The sequence below is a fragment of the Ornithodoros turicata genome, chromosome 9 (genome assembly GCF_037126465.1).
Source record: "Ornithodoros turicata isolate Travis chromosome 9, ASM3712646v1, whole genome shotgun sequence".
Taxonomy (NCBI): domain Eukaryota; kingdom Metazoa; phylum Arthropoda; class Arachnida; order Ixodida; family Argasidae; genus Ornithodoros; species Ornithodoros turicata.
Window position 1 is genome coordinate 39108735 of NC_088209.1, and position 21654 is coordinate 39130388.

General features: G+C 43.6%; 2 protein-coding genes across 3 annotated transcripts; both read left to right on the forward strand.

Annotated features, from left to right (window-relative positions):
- Positions 1-156: 156 nt before the first annotated feature.
- On the forward strand, positions 157-4512 carry LOC135368876 (eukaryotic translation initiation factor 4E-1A-like). 2 transcript variants are annotated; one of them, XM_064602422.1, is made up of 6 exons: positions 157-264; positions 1340-1588; positions 1749-1862; positions 2951-3090; positions 3158-3212; positions 3918-4512. In XM_064602422.1, the coding sequence occupies exons 1-6, from the start codon at positions 226-228 to the stop codon at positions 3975-3977; spliced, it is 657 nt and encodes a 218-aa protein (XP_064458492.1). In that variant the 5' UTR covers positions 157-225; the 3' UTR covers positions 3978-4512. The 2 variants fall into 2 exon arrangements, with proteins under 2 accessions (XP_064458492.1, XP_064458493.1); XM_064602423.1 differs by lacking the exon at positions 157-264 and adding an exon at positions 275-434.
- Positions 4513-5639: 1127 nt separating this feature from the next.
- LOC135368877 (RUN and FYVE domain-containing protein 2-like) lies at positions 5640-17717 on the forward strand. Its single transcript, XM_064602424.1, has 17 exons — positions 5640-6202; positions 6825-6988; positions 7536-7706; positions 7783-7900; positions 8136-8240; positions 8316-8439; positions 9507-9571; positions 9664-9735; positions 9949-10120; positions 10271-10387; positions 10466-10591; positions 11038-11135; positions 14281-14367; positions 14534-14663; positions 14880-14974; positions 15547-15673; positions 17486-17717. Exons 1-17 carry the CDS (start codon positions 6126-6128, stop codon positions 17621-17623), a joined length of 1986 nt encoding a protein of 661 aa, XP_064458494.1. The 5' UTR covers positions 5640-6125; the 3' UTR covers positions 17624-17717.
- Positions 17718-21654: the final 3937 nt, after the last annotated feature.

Consider the following 21654-nt stretch of genomic DNA (forward strand, 5'->3'; position numbering starts at 1 on the left):
GGGTAGCAATTCCTTCACTTTCGCTATTCAATTTCTTTGTGTGCGCTTTTTTTTTCTTCTTTTTTCTGCAATTGAAAGAAAATGGGCGAGCTCCTACACATATAATATGGAACAACAACAAAATCAAAAACGTTTGAGCATGAGGTGCGGTGCCCGTGCGCTAACTTTTCTGCCCGTGCATGCGACAAGAGAAGAAAAAAAGTGCCTAGATGGCGCTCCGGCAGAATGCTGATTAATATGGCGGCGGAAGACAAGTATGCTGAGGTATGTGAGCTGCATTTTTCCAGATACCTGTCACTTTTTGGCTGCTGTGGTCGCTGAACTGGCTCGTCTCGTAAACTTTGGAGACCTCATTTCGCCTTTCTCTGGATCACGTCCCCAAGTTTGAGGATCTGCCATTTAAAATGAGCAGCATGGTCCTCCACCGTATGCCGGTAGGCTTAGCGCATTCAGAATTCGAACGTCTAAATACAAGTGGATACAGCGCTTACTCGTATCAGAAATCATCTGTTCTCTTTCAGGGGGCAGCGTCTACTTGTGCTTTCAATCATTTATCGATTTGCATTGACTAGAGGAGCGCATACTCGCCGAATTTCACCTTTCGATGCATGCTATGAATCGGTCGAATGTTACGTGAACTGTGGTACTTGAGTGTCGGGAGGACTGTGGTGTTCACTTTAAACGTGATTGCGTGAGATTAACTGCGTACCACTGTACGTCGTCGCATTTGCTGAATGGCAATGCGATCCTGCGAAGTATTAACAGCGATTTCGTTTTGCGCATGTGGAGCCGGTCGAAGTCAAATACTGTTTCAGTGTATGGCGAACATGTTGCTTTGGTCACAATACGTTGTATCCTGTTAACTTGCGTTTTTTTTTTGATGGGTTCTAGCCCATACCTGACTGCGGGGTGGCTTCTCCGTTTTGTGCTTACGTGGTTCCACCATGCCATCTTTTTCTTCCCCCTGAATGACGTCTCGCGTGGCAGTAACCTAGATTTTTGACGTTTCCGAATGGAACGCTCGTGCCGAACAGTTCAGCTTCAGTTTTTTGTCTAGTACATTGAGTAGTACAGGTATTTGACAGCCATCCCCGCTTTCTGCCGCAATAGAACCCATTCTTACATTAGAGGTTACCAAATGGCTAGCATGCTTACGTAAATACAACAAAATGGATTTGTTTTCCTTCGTTCTTGAGCTCTGGTACGTGCCTCGTTCTGCTGCTGCTGCTGCTCCATTCTGGGCACGAGGTGAAATTTTAGTGCTTAGTGATAGTGGGGTCGTAGATTCTGAGGGTGTGTAGTCTGGTACATGAGCGAGGTGCCCGATTTTTACACGCAGAGCGACAAGGCAGACGCATGTGACGAACAGCACAAAGAAGCGGACACATTGTCCAGTGAAATACTGATCAAGCACCCCTTACAACATCGCTGGAGCCTGTGGTTCTACAAGAACGACAAGAACAGAACCTGGGAGGAGAATCTCCTGGAGATCACGTCGTTTGACACTGTGGAAGACTTTTGGGCGCTCTACAATCACATCGAAGTAGCAAGCAAGCTTCCGCTCGGATGTGATTACTGTCTGTTCAAGGTGAGTTAACTCGAAATTCTCTATACATAAACACGCATAAAGAGGAGGAACACAAAATACAGTACTTGTGGAAAGGATGTTGACCAGTAGCATTGTTGAGCTTTGTTTGCATCCTGTCCTTGCGGTGTTGTTGGGTAAAATAATGTCTACTTAATTTCAGCACGGGATCAAGCCCATGTGGGAAGACACACGGAACAAAGCTGGTGGACGTTGGCTGTTTAACCTCAACAAGAATCAGCGGACGACAGACCTTGACAACTACTGGCTGGAGATTGTAAGTGGGTTTTCCAGCTGAGGGTGCCATCGCTTGTAAGACCTGCAAATGTGCTACTTTAAATAGGTGTACCCACTTCCACATCTGTAGGGAAAAACTCTACATGACAACAGTGTTATGTGGCACACATTTTTATCTCTGGACATGCAATCCACTGAGGAACATGCACAACGACACTTTGACGTGCCATTTTGAATCCATCGAACGCTTTCGATTATGGCTCCACCTAGAGGGCATCGGCAGAGACACTAATGCTTGTTTGCGGATTGCCACGCGGAGGCGCAGTTGTATCCAAGTTTTATCTGAGCAAATTTAAAAGTTTTGATTTAGATTTTCGTGTTTCGATTTCAGGCATATACAATATTCTCAAGAAGTAAAGTTACTGAGCAACAGGCAGAAAAGTGACTGAGTAAAGTAGTATATACCTGTAGTATTTGGGAAGGGTACTATAACTCTGTTCGACTTAAGAAGGAAAAGAAATCTACAGGTTTTCCCGCCGATTTTAATCCAAGCACCATCGAAATTAATCCATGTGCCATGCAAACTTTATGGGACATGGATTAATTTAGCTGGCACTTGGATTAAAATCGCCGGGAAAACCTGTAGTCCGTCAGCTCTGAAAACATTACTGCGCCACAGATAGGATGGCTTGACACAGAAAGGTCACGCTCTCTCCTCCGCCAGATAATGTAATCCACCATACCCGCTCTGCTTCCGTATTGGCTGTTAAGGCCGGCCACGTGACACTACGCTACGTGGTGGTGCTGCGGTATTTCTCCTGACGCGCTATTGCGCCTCCCTATCTCCAGCGGTGTATGTGGTTGACGGGCTAGATTTCTTTTCCTTCTTAAGTTGAACACGGGTATAGAACACAAAAACAACTCGTTTCTTGCAATATACTGTGAGGTTACAACTTGCAAAATTTGCTGTCAAACAAATACAAACACATCCATCCAGTATGGGGCTGTACTGACTTTTGAAAGTTGTTTCTAGGATACCTAGATTACGACGAGCCTGGCACACCTCTATCCACGGTCACGAAACCAGTACAAAGGTCACGGTGTCATTCAGCTTTTTTGTACTTTCAGCTGCTCTGTCTGATAGGTGAAGGCTTCGACGAGTTCAGTGAAGACGTGTGTGGAGCTGTCGTCCAGATTCGCACAAAACTGGACAAGATAGCAGTATGGACAGCGGATGTACGGAGGGGGGAGGCAAACATTAAAATTGGGTACAGTATTATATTTTGAATGTTTGATTTTAATTTGAATTTAATATTTTTTTTTTTATCCCAACAGGAAGACCCTGAAGGAGCGGTTAAACATGCATCCTAGGGTGATCGTTCCATTTCAGGTATGCCTGCTGTTAGCATCCTTCCCTGATTCAAGGGAGCTCTGGAGGTCACAAATAAGTCACAAAGAGCTCTTCAGGTTTTGACATTAACTAGCTTTTGGCTAGGAAACCGTAAAATGTTTGGGGAATATTTCGTGGGACTTTAATTTCGCGGAGAAATAGCATTATCAAATTTCGCGAAAATTACTACCTATACAGTATATTATCCAAAATACTCGAGGATGGACACAGATGCTCTGTCTGAGAGTCCTTTAAGTGCTCTATTTGATGGTCAAGAGAGAAACTGATGTTCTGAGGCTGGAACACATAGAAGGGACAGATACAACCAAAGCCTCAAATGCCTAAGAAATCAACGATGAAAGATGAAAGGCACTGAAAAGGTTAGCCAGCTGTAGGGATCGAACCCACATCTTCTGGATTACCGGTCCAGGGCTCTACCAATTTAGCTAAGCTAACTCAAGCGACTTTCGGGGTGCGTCATCTGAAGGGACGACAGATGACGCACCCCGAAAGTCGCTGGAGAGGCGTGTTAGCTTAGCTCTTTCATATTTGATGGTGTTTGCTTGAGTGTTACTGGTGCTGTGATGTTGAAGGTGAAGATAACTGAACTTTTCAGTGGTAATGAGTTTTGTTGCAGACTACCAATGAAGCCCTGGCAGACTGTTTTTGTCTCGTGCTCACCAATACGTTTTCTCTCTCCTTCAGGCTCACACAGACACTCAACAAAAACAAGGATCAACAGCAAAGGCTAGATATCAAGTTTAATGGAGTAGGGAAACTAAATCTGGAGATGGGAAAAGTATCAACTTGTAAAGGAAAAAAAAAAAAAACTCTGCGGGACAGGAAATTCTATGCAAGCGAATAGCGTCCGACTGGAACCAGTGTGTTCGGCCAGCCTCCCCTCATAACCTTGTATAAACGACGCTGGGGGTACTGCCACATCCTTGTTCCGGTCCTGAAAAAAAACTTCAAAATTCTTCAGCATTTTTCTTGTGGAAGCCGGCATGTGTGGACTTTTTCTTTTCATCTTTTCCAATGCAGTCTTGTTTCTCGACATGCCGAGAGTGGAAAAAAAGCGAAGCATGCCTGTTCTAGTTTTGTTTACGTGAATGCAGGATGTGCAGATCCGATGCTTATTTTGTCATGGCATAAAAACATGGTGGCATGAAAACAGTTTTGTATGTTGCATTTCTTTTTCCTGGTATTGCTCAGAGTGGAGTGTCTGTGTTTGGGTATTTAATATAAACTTTTTTGTGTAAATGATGTTTTCCGTGCAAATAAATGGCTTATTTTGAAGCGATTTTGAAAACTGCTTGCGCGTCGCATTGTAAAATAGCGTTCACGTTGTCGTCTGCGACCGGCAGATTCGAAATTGCGCGCGTCTATGACGTCACCAAAAAGTCGTTCCTGGGTAACCGCACAGCTGTTCGGCAGTCCTAATTATGCTCAGGCGACACATAATTAGCATGGACTGCATAGCCATTTCTTTTACGTGATATATCTTATCTCTTGTCATGCACGATTTGTTGCAGCGCCACCGCTATCGTTTCGTCGATGTGTCATGGCGGCCTCCACAGTTGATGATTTCAGTGCGAATGGTTTGAAAAATTCTGAAGGTGTCATCGCTAGAAGAAGCGTGATTGAAGACCGATACCCTGTTCCTTTGGTGTGCAATGAATACTATCGCCGAGCAAAAATATACAAGTCAAGTAAATGCATGTTTTCTACGTTTTAAGCTCCGTGTGCAGGCTCCTGTCCACGGGAGCCTGATGCCGTTTATCAACAAACTGCATGTTATCGGATTTTGCATGAATACAGCGAACATGACCGTCCAGCAGTGGAGATTTTAGCCTACCATAGCCATCCTTTACATGCGGAGAACGAGCTGTACGATGATACCATTCTCGTGCTGAATTAAGAAGACTATACTATTTACTCTTAGAAGCTATGTAAAACAACAAATACACGCTGAGTTTGAGTCACGCTGTCCTCGTGCTTAGCCAACGTCAGTTAGTAGTTGTTTGATAACATTTCTCTGAGTCTGGGTAGATATATGCATAGGGCATGTTGGTAGTCTGGACTACAGTCACTATATAAGCTACGCAGCTGGACAGTCCAATATCTGTCATATGTTTGTTAGAAATAGTTGTGTGACAGCGGTTAAGTCAGTGCAGACTTTGTGTGAAAACCTGACAAGAATAATCTCTTTGTGTGATTCAGTGAGTGTTCAATTCCCTAGTTTTGTCGTAGTCAACAGGAGCAATTACATAACAGATAGATGAATAATTAAACGTATCGACGTTGAACTATACTGCGACGGCGCATGCTGGATGAGATTGTTTGCTGTTGCTGATATATTCTTGTTGAAAACATGTGTGTATTTCGACAGTCTCAATGCAGAGATACAAATAGGGTCATCGTGCTCGTCATTTGGTGCTCGTGGCGTAACACGAACACGCCCCATTCGTCGTCTGCTTCAGATGGCGCAGTTCCGTCGACGGTGCACGGGCCAAGCAAATGCTAATGTGATGCTGTCTCAAATTATTGGTCAATTCATTAATTGCCAGTTAAACTGTAAAAATTGACTCTGTAGTCATTTTTTGTAACTCGAAAACTGAATCACTTCGGACGGCACCGACACACGTCGGAGCTGCAGGCAGCTTTCTGTCGTCTGCTTGCTACTCTTGAAGGAAATACCGATTTTCTTCTTTCCCTTCTTTGCTTTTTCTATGAAAGCCTGATTAATCAGGCACGAGGAACAACGGTGATGTTTAAGTAGCCACCGTGTTTCGAGTTCTCGCCGCGGCGCAGTCGGGATCCGAGAGTTCGTGTACAAATTTCGCCGCCCGGTTTATCGATTGTCAGTTCTGAAGAAGATCGCCATGTTAGATTGAGTCGTGCAACGCAGCTTTTATGCCCGCGTCCGAAGACAACGCGAAATTTCGTCCGGGAAATAACGCCGGATTGCCAGAGGCCGACGCTTTGCTTCAGTATCCTTTCCTTGTTGTTATTGCGGGATGCCTTCGTGTTTTATGAGTATGACTGACGATACGGATCATGCGTGTTGTGCGCGGTATACACACCCGTTTTTCGACAAGTCCATTCTAGCGCGTTATTCTGCGAAGTACTGGCACCTTAAAATGCAAGCTACATTACACACATTTGCAGTGCTAGGGTGTTATGTGGGATTAGTCTGCGTAAGTGCCAGTGATTCATTTAGCATCCCCAACAACAGAGAACATCCTCCGGACGTCCGAATAACGTCCTAGTAGATTCGTGCGTCCCATGGATATCCATAGGACATCCACCGGACGTACGAATTGCTTAGGACGTTATTCGTACATCCAGAGGATATTCAGCATTGTTGGGGATGTCTGATCGTTCTCGAATAATTAATGGAGTTTCGAATAATTAATGGAGTTTTGGAAGACAGAAAGCAGTTCATATTTGCCATGAAACTGAGACATCCATAACGCAGAATTCATCATTTTTGACTCACTTATGCCGTAGCGTGGCTATCGAAATAATTTTTCCCGAGCGGAACAAATGCTGCAGACATTAAGGCTTCTAGATTAGGAACGTAAGGTTGTCAGTGACTTGACGACTTGTCAGACGGCCAATGGCAAAGGATACCATTTACCTGTGCAACTTCCGAGTGTCTGTCGACGGAGAGTGGCTGTGCCTGAAGGAACTTGCTGATGTTCAGTTTGAAGCACAGAAGTCTACGCAGAATGAAAATGCTCAGTCTCTCGCTATTCTTCCCAGCAACTTTGATGGTCTGTGTCTGACACTCATATTTCACCACCCATTTGAAGCATAAATAAACGTTGCCTTCTGTCTTGTCGCTTTCATGCTCATGTTGTGACCATGGGTATTTGTGATGTAGCTCAATGCTCTTCCTTTAATTGTGCATGAATCACTTTTTAAAACCACTGTTTGTTGCATTTGTTTTCCTATACCAGGACGCGATAATGTTTTGGGCTATACTTGCGAATTAAATAATTAGTGTTCTAAATTCCGCTCCCAGTCGAAACACAAATGCGGTGCCAAAAGCTTTAAAAAAATACCCGGTGTGGGGGTATCACTCAAACTAGCTGCACCACTGTGTAGCTAGCCCGAGTGGTTAGCTAGCTAGCTATAAACATTCGTATAATTTGGCGCAGTGTTGACTTATATCATTAAGCATTGCAGTTCTAGTTGCTCGAGTTAGTGATCATCAAATATTCGTAGTTCAACACTCAACTCCATACCAAAATTGTGTCTGGATTCATGCGCATTCATGCATGTATAATGGAGCATTGATAGCCTTTGCTCTGGCCTTAGATCGGGATCCGGTGGCCATCGAGCGTTCCAACCTGGTTAACCTGACAAAATTGGTCGTCAAAGAACTCATAGAATCTTCTCTGAAGTATGGTCGCATGCTGGACTCCGACCATCCCCCACTACAGCATTTCTTTATACTCTTGGAACACGTCCTGAGGCATGGCCTGAAACGTGAGTTAATTCAATCTTGCCCTTGTCGTCGCGCAAATTAAATTTGCCACATTCAACTCTCTTCCGATTAATGCAGCAAAAAAAGGACTTCTAGGACCAAAGAAGGAATTGTGGAATGTCCTTGAAGCAGTTGAGAAGTATGTTCCGGAGGCAGCCGACATTACGGCTAGCGTTCGAGACCTGCCCACTGTAAAGTACGTATGTTGGATGGATAAGCTCCATATGTTGGATTGATAGGCATTCAAGTTAGCGTGCATCACAAGTTACTGAACGATTCGATAGTAAGCATAATTGTAAAGACTAACTGGCTTGTACTAACGGGCTTGTACTAACTTGTGTAAGCTTGTCACTAACTGGCTCAAGTGTCTGGTACTTTTGCGTGCTGTTTCGCTTTGTTCTTCATGCTGTGATTCTCCCCCGTCTTTCAAGGAGCCAACTGGGGAGGGCCCGTGCTTGGTTGCGGCTAGCACTGATGCAGAAAAAGCTGGCCGATTACTTTCGCCTCGTGATTGATAAGAAAGACGAGCTTTTAGGGTAAGGGTTGTCCTAGCTGTTTGGGGCGTCAGTGTTTGGGCCATGTTGCACGGTCTCACCCCTTTAAGTTTCCAGGGACTTTTATGAGGAGGATGCCCTCGTTTTGTCAGAGGAAGCTGTCGTGATTGGAGGCCTCTTGGTCGGACTCAACGTCATTGATTGTAATCTGTGCGTCAAGGAGGAAGACTTGGATTCTCAGGTTGTTGACATTAATGACATGATAACGCATAAATTTGTTTCGAACTGGATAAGCATATTTTTTTAGGCATGTGCGGATAATTATGCAGCACATGTATGGATATAAGCATGTGTACAGCATCTATATATGCAATGTGTTCCAGATCATTATATGAAGTATCGGGCGCTCATTTTATTTTATGTTCTCTTTTGCGCCATTTTTGGCCTCACGTTTGCAGCCTCTGATTTGGATATATTTGAATGTATTCGGTTTGGAACAGACATAGATGCTATTTGAAATTAGAATATAGAATTCCGAGAATTCTGTATTTCATTCGGAAATCGAATTGAATATAGAATTATTCACTTCAGTTTTTGAAAAATTTGAATACACGCACATGCCTAATACAGGGTGTTTATTTTCAACCTTTACAGAATTTTTATTAAATAGCTATGAGAGCAGCGTAGATGTTGGTTTTGCAGTTGAGTTCTACGGCCAGGCGGACACCGTCTGCAAGAGAGTATGTAACTACGGGATGACTAATTACCTGAAATGCATTAATAAACTTTTTAATTAGGGAATTTAGGGCAAAAGCGAGATCGCACATTGGGAGACCATCCTCGTTGAATGCACCGTTTAAAAAAATCCTGAAAAACGCACCTGCGTTAAAATATCCATCCACGAATTTTGATATAGATTTTGTTATGGATTTCAGGATTTGTTAAACGTGAAATGACTTGCAACTGGGATAGTCCCCCAATCTGCCATCTCGCTTTTGTCCAAAATCCCCTAATTAAAAATTTTAGGTAATTAGTCATCTTGCAGTTGCACACTTTCTTCCAGAGTACGTCCGCCTGGCCGAGGAACTGAACTATGCTGCCCTGAGGGCTTTTTTTAAATACAAATTCTGAAAAGGCTAAAAATAAACACCCTGTATTTTTAATGAAATTTACTCCCATTTTGAGAGACAACATCTTTTGAAAACTACTGTTTAAAACGTGATGCTTAATCGCAAATGAAAATATGTGCATCAAGTAATTGTGATACTCTGTTCCTGTTATATGACCACACGTGCTCTCACTTTTCAGCAAGGTGTGATCGATTTTGGACTCTACCTTAGGGATAACTCTTACGTCGAATGTTCGGGGGAAGGGTAAGCTGAACTGAACGTGACAGATGTAACCTTTGTTCATCGTGGTTGGTTGTCCTGTTGACTAGAACATTGTGTGTGTTCCCAATGTCTAGGGTGGAACAGGCAAGCATGACTGCTGTATTAGATCAGAAGAATTACATTGAGGAACTCAACCGGCATCTGAAGTAAGGAAATTTTGTTCATGGCGTAAAGTACCTGATGTCTTTTCACTTTGATGGTAGTGCCTGTAGTTTTTGTGCTTGAGAGCAACACAAAGTACTCATCAAAGACCTCGTTTTCCCATCGTTGTACATTTCCGTCCCTCCGTTTGTAGCTTGAGCGATCCTTTCACGTCGTCAGTGAGTTTTACGAAATGTTGTCCACCGTTTTTCTTCCAGCGCTACCGTGACAAACTTACAACAAAAAGTCGAGCAGCTCCAGACAACCAATGCACTCATGAAAGAAGACATGGCCATCGCTAAAAATCAGCTTTTGTCCCTCGAAGAAGAAAATGCAGTCCTCCGGCAGCATCAGGATTCCGTTGTTGAGGAGCATCAAAGGAAACTGCTGGTAATTTCCACGACCACAACAAGCAGTTGGATTGACCTGAGCAGCCTGAGTTAAAAACTACAAAATTCTACTTACGTTTTCTGTGCAATCAACTACCATACAGAGCCTTTATTGGGAGATGCCGACTCGCTTTTGTTGCTTCCCTGCTAGAATGCCAGAGCAGACATGAACCTTGAAAGGGAAACACTTCAAGCTAACCAGGCGGGGCTCGATTCACTCTATACGGAGGTCCGTAGGCAACTATCCGAAGAGGTGGATAGGAGACAGGTTGGCTTTGCCTTTTGTCTTTTTGCCTCGGGCATTACAATTTGATTCCAGTTAATAACGTCGTCCTTGAACCCGCAGGAGGCCGAGATGGCACTGAAACTCCTCGAGAAGGACATCCACGAGAAGCAGGACACGATTGTGTCGCTTAGAAGGCAATTAGAGGACATTAAGGCCATCAACATTCAGATGTACAACAAGCTGCAGGTCTCATGCTGCTTTTCACTACTGCTGTGTAGCCGGAAGCACTATCTTTATTTGCAACAAAAAAGAAAACATTTCTGGCAAAAAAAGAAAGATGTCACACATGTGACGTTTTTGCAGCCTTGTAGTGTCTTTCTTTAAAATGGAACTTGCTTTCTCCGACGCTATCAAAGCTCTGTGCTCTAAAAGCCGTGCTGGGCTTGGGCTTGTTAATATTACATTGGATGGCTATGCTTTATCTATGGCTGTGTTTTGTCAACCTACATAACTATCTAAACCGCTACCATTTTGTGACAGTCATCTATGCCACGCTTCTCTTTATTGTTGCACTTTTCGCTCTGGCTACCCTTCCTGGCATTAGAAGTGTCAATGTACTTACACATAGAAGAAACCTATCAACATTCCCTTTAAATGTTTTTTTTTTTCTCTCTTCTTTTCTTCTTTTAAAGGGGTGTGAGTCAACGTTGAAGGCAAAAGTGGACCAAATAGCGAAAATGGAGCAGAAAATGGCACAACTCTCCAGCAATCTGAAGGATGCGGAGTCGAAGTAAGGATTGCGCTGAAAGCTCTGAGCTTTCAGTATTTTCCACAGCTACGAATAACGCAAATGTATTCTTGCACGTCTGAGTTCATAGAGGGTAAAAATGCTGTTTCATACGTGGAGCATTCATGTTTTGGACAAATCAGTACTTATACTTGCCCGGCAGTATCATTGTTAAGTTTCGTGTGCTTTTCATTCCCACGTATCATTTTTGTACAGTATTTATTATCGTTAATTACGCGTTGATCACAAATTGCGCGGTTACACGTGTTCAAAAATTGCATTTGCTGCGTTGTATACGTAAATACAAACCAGTGCTTCTTACTTCTCTTGTTTACTTACGTACAAAGTGCAGTAGTTATATCATATTTACACATATTTATGTCCGTTATATATTGTTGATCTCAGGTTCGTTAAATTAATTTGGAATTGTTACGACATTGTACGACCTGATGAAGTTCTTTGCTTCCAACTTGCCTGATCACATCACAGATCTCTTATATATGTGATGTGCTAATAATCAAATGTAGTGAGTATTTGAGGGCAGGCAGGGCCATCAAGCCTGTGAACAGATTTATTTATTTTTTGCTCACTCTCAAGCGGATGTGTACAACATAATCAGCAACTTCTTTATGTGCCATGAATCTCGTAAAGATTATTTAGTGTTGCAGAGTTAGTTTTCCAGTTGACAAGCCGCACTACTTTAGAGGCGTTGTGGTATCTCTTGTGGCATTTGTTTTTGACCTCATGAGAAATTCCTTACCAAGCCCCCCACCTACGAAAAAGAAGTAACGCAGCTTCTTGAAGAGAATGCATAGTGGTATTTTTCTGTGCCAATACTTGCACATATTTTTATGCTCCATGCACTGTGTATGTGTGCCGACGAAAAACTAGTGTAGTGCGCACAGCGTTGGTGAATGTGTTGGTACAGCTGCAGGCAACCCGGCAGTTAGAGCCTGTGTATAGGGGTCCGGATGTGCAATGACCAGCGTAATACTTGGCTGAAAATATATGCAGCCTTCTTTGTATGTGAATGAAAATAAAACGATATGGTACGAAGCTTTTATCACGTGTTTATAAAGTTAGAGTCGAGCCACGTTAATATGACCGCGACCGCACCCACAGATATTGGAGTGGATTGTCATATAGTGTTAACGAACAACGTGTGATATGCACGAAAGATACAGGGAAAACCCTGTGGGTAACACAATGCTGCGTTATGATTTACTACAAAACAGGAGACACTGTTGTTGAGACAGATTGTCGTATTAATGAGGACCGTTTCCATGGTGAGGGGAGTGGTTCCAAAAATGGAAGCAAAATTGTCGTGAAGTGAGGGTGTCAGATTAACGAGGTTCGACTGTATATGTGTTATCACCCCTGTGGGCATCTTTCCTCTGTTTGTTTCTTGCTTCATCGTACCCTGTTTTTTTTTTGCACCCTTGATGCATCGCACTATGCATTACATTATGTTTGATATGATGATTTGATTTGATAATTACACCTGCATGCATTACGACTAGTCTACTTATTACTGTTAAGAAGGGCAGTGTCTGCAATATTAGTCTTCCAACCTGGGGCTTTACTCTCAACATACTATCACTGCATTCTACTTTTGTCAACATGCTCCGTAAACATTTTATTACAAATTATTTCTTAAAAATTATTTACAAATTATGGTAAGCACAATAGAGTACTGCAGACTAGAAATTATAATAGTGAATCATCTTTGGAATAATTAAATAAATAATTTAAAACTACTGCTCATTTGTAGCATCATGATGCATCATGTGAGAGTGAATGAAAAGGAGGTAAGAGAAATTTGGTGAGCGGGAATGAGTATCCTTGTCTCTGGAGATGGAGCTTTAGTATGTTGACCAGATGGTGATGTCTGCATGATATAATTGGTTGCATGCCCTACTGGTGGCGGGAGGGATGTCGCTTCTATGGCCCTTCTGGTGGTACGTTGGTCCTGTCATCGACTGCAATGCTATAGCAGTTTTGGTGGTGCCCTTTGGACCCTCGTTAACTATTTATTTAGTTGGATTATCACTTAGGTTATGGTGAGTTTTGCAGGTTTTCCTTTTATCAACTACTGAGGGAATTTTAATGGATCCTTTTGAATATTTCTGGATTTTGTTGGATATTGGTTAGACTATGCTGAAGAGACTGCTGTCGATGTTGTTCTTTCCCAGTGAATAGGATTATCATTCTTGAAGAATCAAAAGAAGCTCTACATGGTTAGTTAATTAGTGAAGTTAGTTAATTAGTCATAAATTTAATGTTTCATGAGATCAAGAATGCTAAAGAATCCATGTGGGCCAGAGCAATCCAGTGCTTTCCTATCGCTACTCTCCTCAAGAAGTAGCATAGAAAACTAAGGACAGTGGTGGTCAAGAATATGAGATGTCGTGCAGTGACAACCCTGAGCCCTGTGTGGTGCTACCACAAGCATTTTGATTTCATTGCATGAACAGCAACGCACACAATTGACGAAATTTAATTTGACAGTTAATACAGTCTGAGTGAATCCGCCAGGCTAGAAACCTTTGCTAACAGGGGGGAAAAAAATGCATGGCAGCGCAGGAATGACTGTTCCTATTCTACTAAAGTGAGCTTGTTTGTAGACTTTGGGGCTTCGCTACCATAAGCTTTTTTGTGACGCAGACACTTTTTTTGTGAGCTGGACATCGTTTGTTGTCCCTGTTTTGCAAGTTCCAGAGCTGTTTCGTGACTGACCCCCTCCCCCTGGGGGGTGGGGGTTGCAACCCACGATTTGGGGAACAGTGCTGTACATATGAAGTTCGTTAGTACTGTAATAGTGACTGACTTTTCGGACTCACTTCATTGCCTCTGGGTACATATTTTTGACGAAATTCCAGTTTCATTGCCTCTGGGTACATAGTTTTGACGAAATTCTAGTTAGTTGGAAATATTGTGGATGTAACTTTTATCAGCTTTGTACTGTACTAAGCAGCAATACAGCTCACCTGCCACATTACCGCAGCCATTTATACATATCTGTTTTTGAAATACTGCAGGAGTAGGTACCGTAAACAGTTGCTGTCCTTATCACCATGAGTGCAGTCATGAATATACAAAATGGGAAACTGTTTCGGTAAGGATTCAGAGCTTGATTTTATGATTGCAGAGCACAGACAGTTGAGAAACAGAAACAGGCATTTGAAGAAACAACACGAAGCCTGGGACAACAGCTGGTCGAGAGAGATCAAAAGAGGTAAAGCAGTATTCTCGATGTTAATGTATGTTTCAATAATTTCTATTTTTTGCTTTTTTGTAGGGGTGGGGGGGGGCATTGTACAGGCAGCTACTTGAGAAATTTAGCAGCTGTTGAGCCTTTCCCAGAATTTTGTTAGACCGATTCCGATTTGCTTGGTTCACAGGTCCATATTAGAGTCTGACATGAAAATTGAACATGAATGGAGAGTCTCATTGCAAGCCTCTGTGTCAGAGCAGCAAGATGAAATTGCGAAGCTTCGGCACGACCTAGAAGCTTTTCAACAAATAGTTCAGGTAAGATATGAGGGCATTCTAGTATATTGTACTCATTGTACAATATACTATGAACATTGTACTCAAAAACAAGTCAAATTAGATAATGGAAGTAATGAAATCTATCTTTCTGTTCTTAGTAACTTTTAGTGGATGTGCGACTGATGTAAGAATGCAAATTGGCCGAAAGCTTCACTAGGTTGTGTCGTGGCATTGAGTTCACCTTACGTTCCACAGGATCATGAAAAGCTGAAAGTCGAGTTCAGCGAGATGGAGCGGAAGTGTACCGAATATGAACTCACCCTCGAAGAGGTTGGATCACAGCTGAGCGAGTTAGTAAATTACCTTATCAAAGTGTGAAGTCCTACATGTAAGATCTGCAGTTCTGTTGTTCGTGTGTGCTGTGATAGCATTCCTGATACTGTACCGGTATATTTGTCGTACCGAAATATGCAAACTTCTTTTACATTCGTTAAGTGCGTCAGAAGCGTAGACATGCCGTGTATTCACACGAAGGACATTCCCCAGAATACAGCGGAAAATGCAAAAAAAACGTCATAGTGGGGAATATCCTGCGACACAGCCACAAGATATTTCATAGCAGTCGACAGGAAAGGACGCTGATGGTGTCGTCTGCTATGAATGGCGCCGTGTGAATGCTGATATTCCCTGCGGTTATCAGTGTAGGTGAAGATACGACGCTAAGTCTGCTAAGTGTCGTCTGCTAAATGCGAAGTACACCACTCCCGGTATTCTGCACCGTGTGAGTGTTCAACATAACACGGGACGGAACTTTTGCTCTGTGGGGCAGCGTTTTCGCTTTTTCTTCCACTAGAATAATCCGTCAGTATGTCGCTCGTGTGAATACACGGTAACCATAGTCGATCACCTTCACTTTTTTCAGATCCAAGCTCCAAATCTCGGAATTAAAGGAGAGTAATCTGTGCCTGAAGGAAGCCGTGTGGACCAGTGACAGTGACGCAGCATCCTGTCGTCAGTGCAACAAGCCTTTTTCTGTTGCACGGAGAAAGGTACTCCTTTAATGCTCTTGTCGCACAATATTGATAAGAGAAATACGCATGGAGACAAGTTATCGTATTACCGCACAATCCTCGGCATGCCAGAACATAACGAGAATGATGAGCATGCTGGAGGAACCCGTATTTCCTGGCATGCCGGGATTTATTTATTTCAAAAGTGCCTACAAATGGCGAAAGCCTACACTGTAGTGCGCATCGATGTCGGATATTGGAGTCCATGGGATAGGAGTTTACGGTAAGCCTCTAAGCCAGCCGACATATAGAGAGGTTCTATGACACTGCTGGCAGTGTCATGAAACCTTGATCTTTCTGATCCCGCGATTTCCGCTTCCGTCCGCTTCCACACAAATTAGCGAAGTATTAAGACCGCGAAATTAACCACTTTTACGGTATGCTACGGCCAAAGCTGTTATTGTCACGTTGTGGGTGTTTCTGACCACTGTAGACATCGCTACCAAATGTGCTTCCTGTGTGTATATCTAGGACTTTCATATCCAAAATTTTTGTGGCCTTTGTAGCATAAGGAGTTCTAAAAATCATCTGCCTCTTGCTCTGCCTGTAATACTATGTGTCAGCCAAAGCTGTTATTGTCACGTTGTGGGTGTTTCTGACCACTGTAGACATCGCTACCAAATGTGCTTCCTGTGTGTATATCTAGGACTTTCATATCCAAAATTTTTGTGGCCTTTGTAGCATAAGGAGTTCTAAAAATCATCTGCCTCTTGCTCTGCCTGTAATACTATGTGTCAGCCAAACACTCTCAAAATATCTAAAAACTTCATGCAGTGATGACAATAATAATTGTTTCCACTTGCTCCTGGTTATTCTTTTTTCTTTCAAATTGTTTTTTTCTTTACTGGTGCTACCTAAATAGTCCTTCATCATTTGGAAAATCTTGGTGTTTTCTCCCTCTATAAAAAGTCTCCATGGTAACAGTCAGGGACGTCGGAACATGGGGCAGGGGGGGGGCGGCCTGCCCCCCACAGAATTGGCTGGGAGTGGGCAAAGCCACCAGTTTTGCCCCACTCCCACTAATCTCTGCAATCATGTACACTTTGCGAAATTGTCGACGGCACAGCGACTCATCGAAGCGGTCGTCACGCATAGCATAATTCTGTGCGCGTCAACGAAACAACGATCAACAAATCCGACAAGCAGATGGCGAATTACGAACTTGCTCACCTCAATAGGCAACCGGTGGCGCAACGTGCAAAGGTATGCGAGAAGATGTACGTTTGGTGCTGTGAAATGATTCAGTTGATTAAAGTAATTGAAGCGACACATTGCAACGCAATGGTGGAGTGGAGTGTGTCAGTGTTGTACGGCATCACAAACATTTTTAGGACACGCATTGAAACGGTGGTATTCGTGTTAACCATAGCTCTACACCATAAGAGGTACGGGGGGAACGGGTGCTGTAGGTGTGGGTGTCGCGTGCATGCCCTTCGGCGATGCCTGTCTCTCCCAAGCTGTGCATAACTAATCGTATTTTTTACTTGTCTTTATTCTACTATGCAATTTATCTGTACAAATATCACCGCTTAGCTTTTATTGTCATTGTTCTATATCATTACTATTCATAGCTCGCTTTTTTATTTTCCTTACAAGGAGGCATATCAGGTATGTTTAACAACCCCCCGCCCGACCTCCCCCGCCCCTTACGCGGGATTATTTCTGCCCCCCCCCCCCCCCCATGTTTGAAAATGTTCTGATGTCCCTGGTGACAGTTTGTGAACTGAAGCGTGATATGTCCCGACTGGCATAAAACCTCACCATAAACACGACACTCTGCTATTGATGCAGCATCACTGCAGGAGCTGCGGCGAGATCTTCTGCAACGCATGCTCAGACAACACCATGCCTCTTCCGTCATCCGCAAAGCCAGTCCGTGTTTGTGACGGTTGCCACACAGTGCTGCTTCAACGGTATTCAGCGTCCTGAATATGGACACCTGGCAACACCAGCGAGCGTGAAGCCTGAAATCCTCTGTATACTAAGCAGCCATATTTTTGCAGGAAAACTACATTCAGGGAACGGAACTACTAAGCTGCATTCAGTGCTGTTCTAGCATGCACCACAAAGATGCATTTTCACTGTGCGGAACGGAAGTGTTCCGCGTGAGGCGACGTATTATGACAGCGGTGCCAGGATAGAACTGGCACGAGACCTCAAAAAGGGAAAAAAGGAAGACCTTTTGTCATTCTGGCTCCCACTGCATGTCATTTATTTACTTGAGGGGCTCACTTTCAATTCTAAACTAATTACCAACGCGTGACCTTATGAATGAGTGAGGTCTCTCTTTCTCTCTGTGTCTCTCTCTCTCTCGAGAGAGAGAGGTAACACAGATCTGTGTTAATATATTAAAAGGAAAAGAATACATCGTTATTTTTGTGGAGTGGGATATTTCTGTTTGAACCTCCGATGTTTGTTTCTGTACAGTACCAATGTTGCTATTGCTAGATATATTGACTCGTCTTGTCCACGCATGACTACTCTGTCTCTAAAATGTGTTATATTCTTTAAATATGCTCATTTTATAATACACGCGATCTCCGCATAAACGTGTTATATGTTGCAGAACACGATCCATTCTGAGGGCACAACATTTTGTTATAGAATGCACTGTTTATACCTGCCACAATACGATATATTATTAAAAGCATCAGAAAGAGAAAAGGTATTCATACTGATCTTAAGGTCCACCTCGAGGTTTCTGTGCCTCGTCTGTTCAGTTTGGTGGTTTATCATTTTCTTTGGTCAGAAAATAAATGGTCGGTGCATCCATGGCACCTGTGTGTGTAGTCGACAGACATACATGCATGCATGCCATTGCGACGTTTAGTCTGTGCACGCCCATTTTAACGTGGTGTTCAGTCAACACACGTGCATGCCAGTGTGGTGTATAGCTGGTAGGCTTCATTTTTTTTTTGCCATTTTTAGCGAAAAAATGGCAGGCTGACGACCTGTGGGATAGACCTACTACCTAGAATCCATTAGCTTTTTAGAGAGACAGCAAAATTGAAGGAGACTGAGATTTGAATCCACCCTCTTTCTCAAAAGTCCTGAAATGAGCACGTACTATGAGAGATAAACTGCCGAACTGTGGTATGCAAATGAGGCGAAGCCAGAACTGCGCACTTCTCGAGCGCAAAAAGAGGGAAAGGGCGTTCGCGTCGGAGTGTCACGTGTTCTGTAGCGACCGAGCTGATTGGAATGAGGCTCGTGCACATGACGTCACGCGCCACGTGACATGGGAAACACGAGTATGCGTCGCAGCCGCCTTACTGCGGGCCGAATGAGTCAGCAGTGTGCGTTTTTACAATTTCCTCTCGTAATTAAAGTAAATAAAAGACAACAATAATAATAATAATAATTGCACGCATACCGCAACATCTCAGGGCATGCTCCCCGGATAAGCCGAAACGATGTCGTTTCTGCGCACGAAAAGTGTGTATATTGTTCTGGTTTGGCCTCGTTTGCATACCAAAAGTTTGGCGATTTATATTTCGAAGTATGTGTAGTTTCATGATTTTTGAGAAAGTGGGTGGATTCAAATAATGGTGGTCTCCAATTCCGCTGTCTCGCGTACTCGCAAAAAACCTCTACGTAAAAAGCTAATTAACAAAATTTTAGGTAATTAGTCATGCAGTCGTTACATGCTCTTTCTCACACGCCGTCTGACTGCATGGCCGCGTAACCCGCCCGTAAAAATGGCATCAGTGATCCTGTTTACTATGGGATTGCTTACAGAGCGAACCGAACCGAGCTGGCGAACCCAGTTCGCTCGTGTGAACCGTTGATGTAAAAGCCTCGGAGCGCGCTCCCAAAAGCGAGTCGACCCACATACCACATCTGATACCACAAGACAGAGTCTAGACATGTTCCTGTGTATATCTCGGTGACAGATCCAGACCCTCAGGATAAGGGGGTTCTTCGTCCAACCGCATAGTGGGGAAGGGAGAGAGAGAAACCCAATGTCCAAACTGCCGTTTTGGGGGGACCCCTTCTCCCTGGATCCGCCACTGGTGTGTCTGGAGTAGAGTACCATGCACATAATTCCTCTTGATATAGGGCAGATCCCAAAATATATCTACAAGTGCGAAAAATGATAAAGACCAAATAAATAAAGCGCGCTAACACAAAGCACAATTTGTCACTTATGCGAAGCAAATGGTCGAGTTCCGTTATTGGAGTCTAGCAAATCGAGGGTCAAATGGGATTCGACTCTTGGTGGGCGGACATACCCCTCGTGACGTCATCCCCAGTGGCAGTGGCTCCCGTTCTAAAATTCCAAAATTCAACACCGGCGCAATGCTCGAGAGTCGACTTCCAGTAAATCATTCATATCCATAGGACATCCCCATAAGGTCGCGAACGTCCTGAATATCTGGACAACCATGCGATATCTACTGGATGTCTCAGAACGACATTCGCATTTCGGTTTTACCCAGTAAATAACAGATGTCCTAGGTACATCTACAGGATGTCGCGTTTTGGATATTTGACTGGAGGAAGCAGCCTGGAGATCCCTGGGATATCCATGCAAGATCCAGTACACTCCCAACGACTCTCTTCTCGATGCGGGTCGTGTCGCTAGAGTCGATGACGTACGATAACCCCTCATACCAGTGCCATTTACCACAGCAAAATAGACATGCACTTTTTTCTTTTTTTTCCCCATTCAAATTCAAGTCACGCCGGGAAGGCCATCTCAGAAAAAAAGAAAAAAGAAACAACAAAAACGCAAGATGGTGACTTATACTGAAGGAAATGTACGAATCCCACAGCCGATGCACACAGTTGTAATGGGAAATGGGGATTTTTTTGTAAAGAAACCAAATGAAAAATGTCCCTCATTTTCACCGTTTCGTGGAGCACTAGTCCTTTGACTAGGTAATGGATGCCTCATTCCGTATTCCAGCCCATTACAACACTATTCGCAAGGTGCCTAATGGGAAGCTTCTCCGGGCGTTGCTTTCGCGATGCCTTCGCGCGACAGAACCCATCCTGTGACTAGCAACCTATCCTTCATGATGGCCGACAGGCTAAATAGAACCTTTAGTACAACGGCGGGAAGAACTAACAAACAGCTTCCATGTCAGGCATACTCTGAATTCAGGAGCGGCTTTGCTATTGCATACGTCGACGAAAATGTGGAAAAATTTCGATTTTATTTCAAACTTGCCGGTTTCCAATAACCATTGTAGTGAGATTTAACTAGCCTTCAGTGAGCTTCGGTAAATGCCATATGTGGAATTCTTTACCTTTAGTAAAAGTTAAATTCTGCGCGATTTTTTCAATGATATGGCCTTTCCCGGCGTGACATGTTTCAAAAGCTACTCAAAAAGAGTGTGGTAGGACTTAGTATGGTATGGGTTGGCCTTGGATCTGGTATTGATTGGAGCAGTCTTGGTACTGGGTGGTCGCGGTTGGTAGATATCCTTAGAGCTAAAACTGAACGTAAGGCAGTAAGTCATTATTAATGCTTCCTCCATTCACACCCAGAATGGGATGTTTTGTGGCACATATGCAATGCTAGCTCCCGGAACAGCATGCCGAGCCATGAAGTCACATTTTTGCTTCTATGGCAAGGACCGCCCAGCATACGGCACACTCCCAGCGTAAACGGCATTGCAGCAAGTTACAGGCATCCGCGGCTAGCTCGGCAACACTGTGGCACCAGCGTATCACGCAGGTATGTATTGTAAAGTATAGGAGGTAGTTCGCATTGCCACCTGTAGGATGGGACAAGCTGAACGACTGCCCACACACTGTTCTCGCCCTGAAAATGTAGTGCGGCCATGCACTATCTTCCCTCACTGGCGATTATCAGAACGGATACATGAAGTCACCACGAGGTTAGTCTTACAAGTCTTAACACTTTCAGTAACGGAATGAAAGTGCTTAGGTTGCTCACAGTAAGTACACACACATGCACTCAGAAGATACTCTTTATTTCGCAAACACCAAGT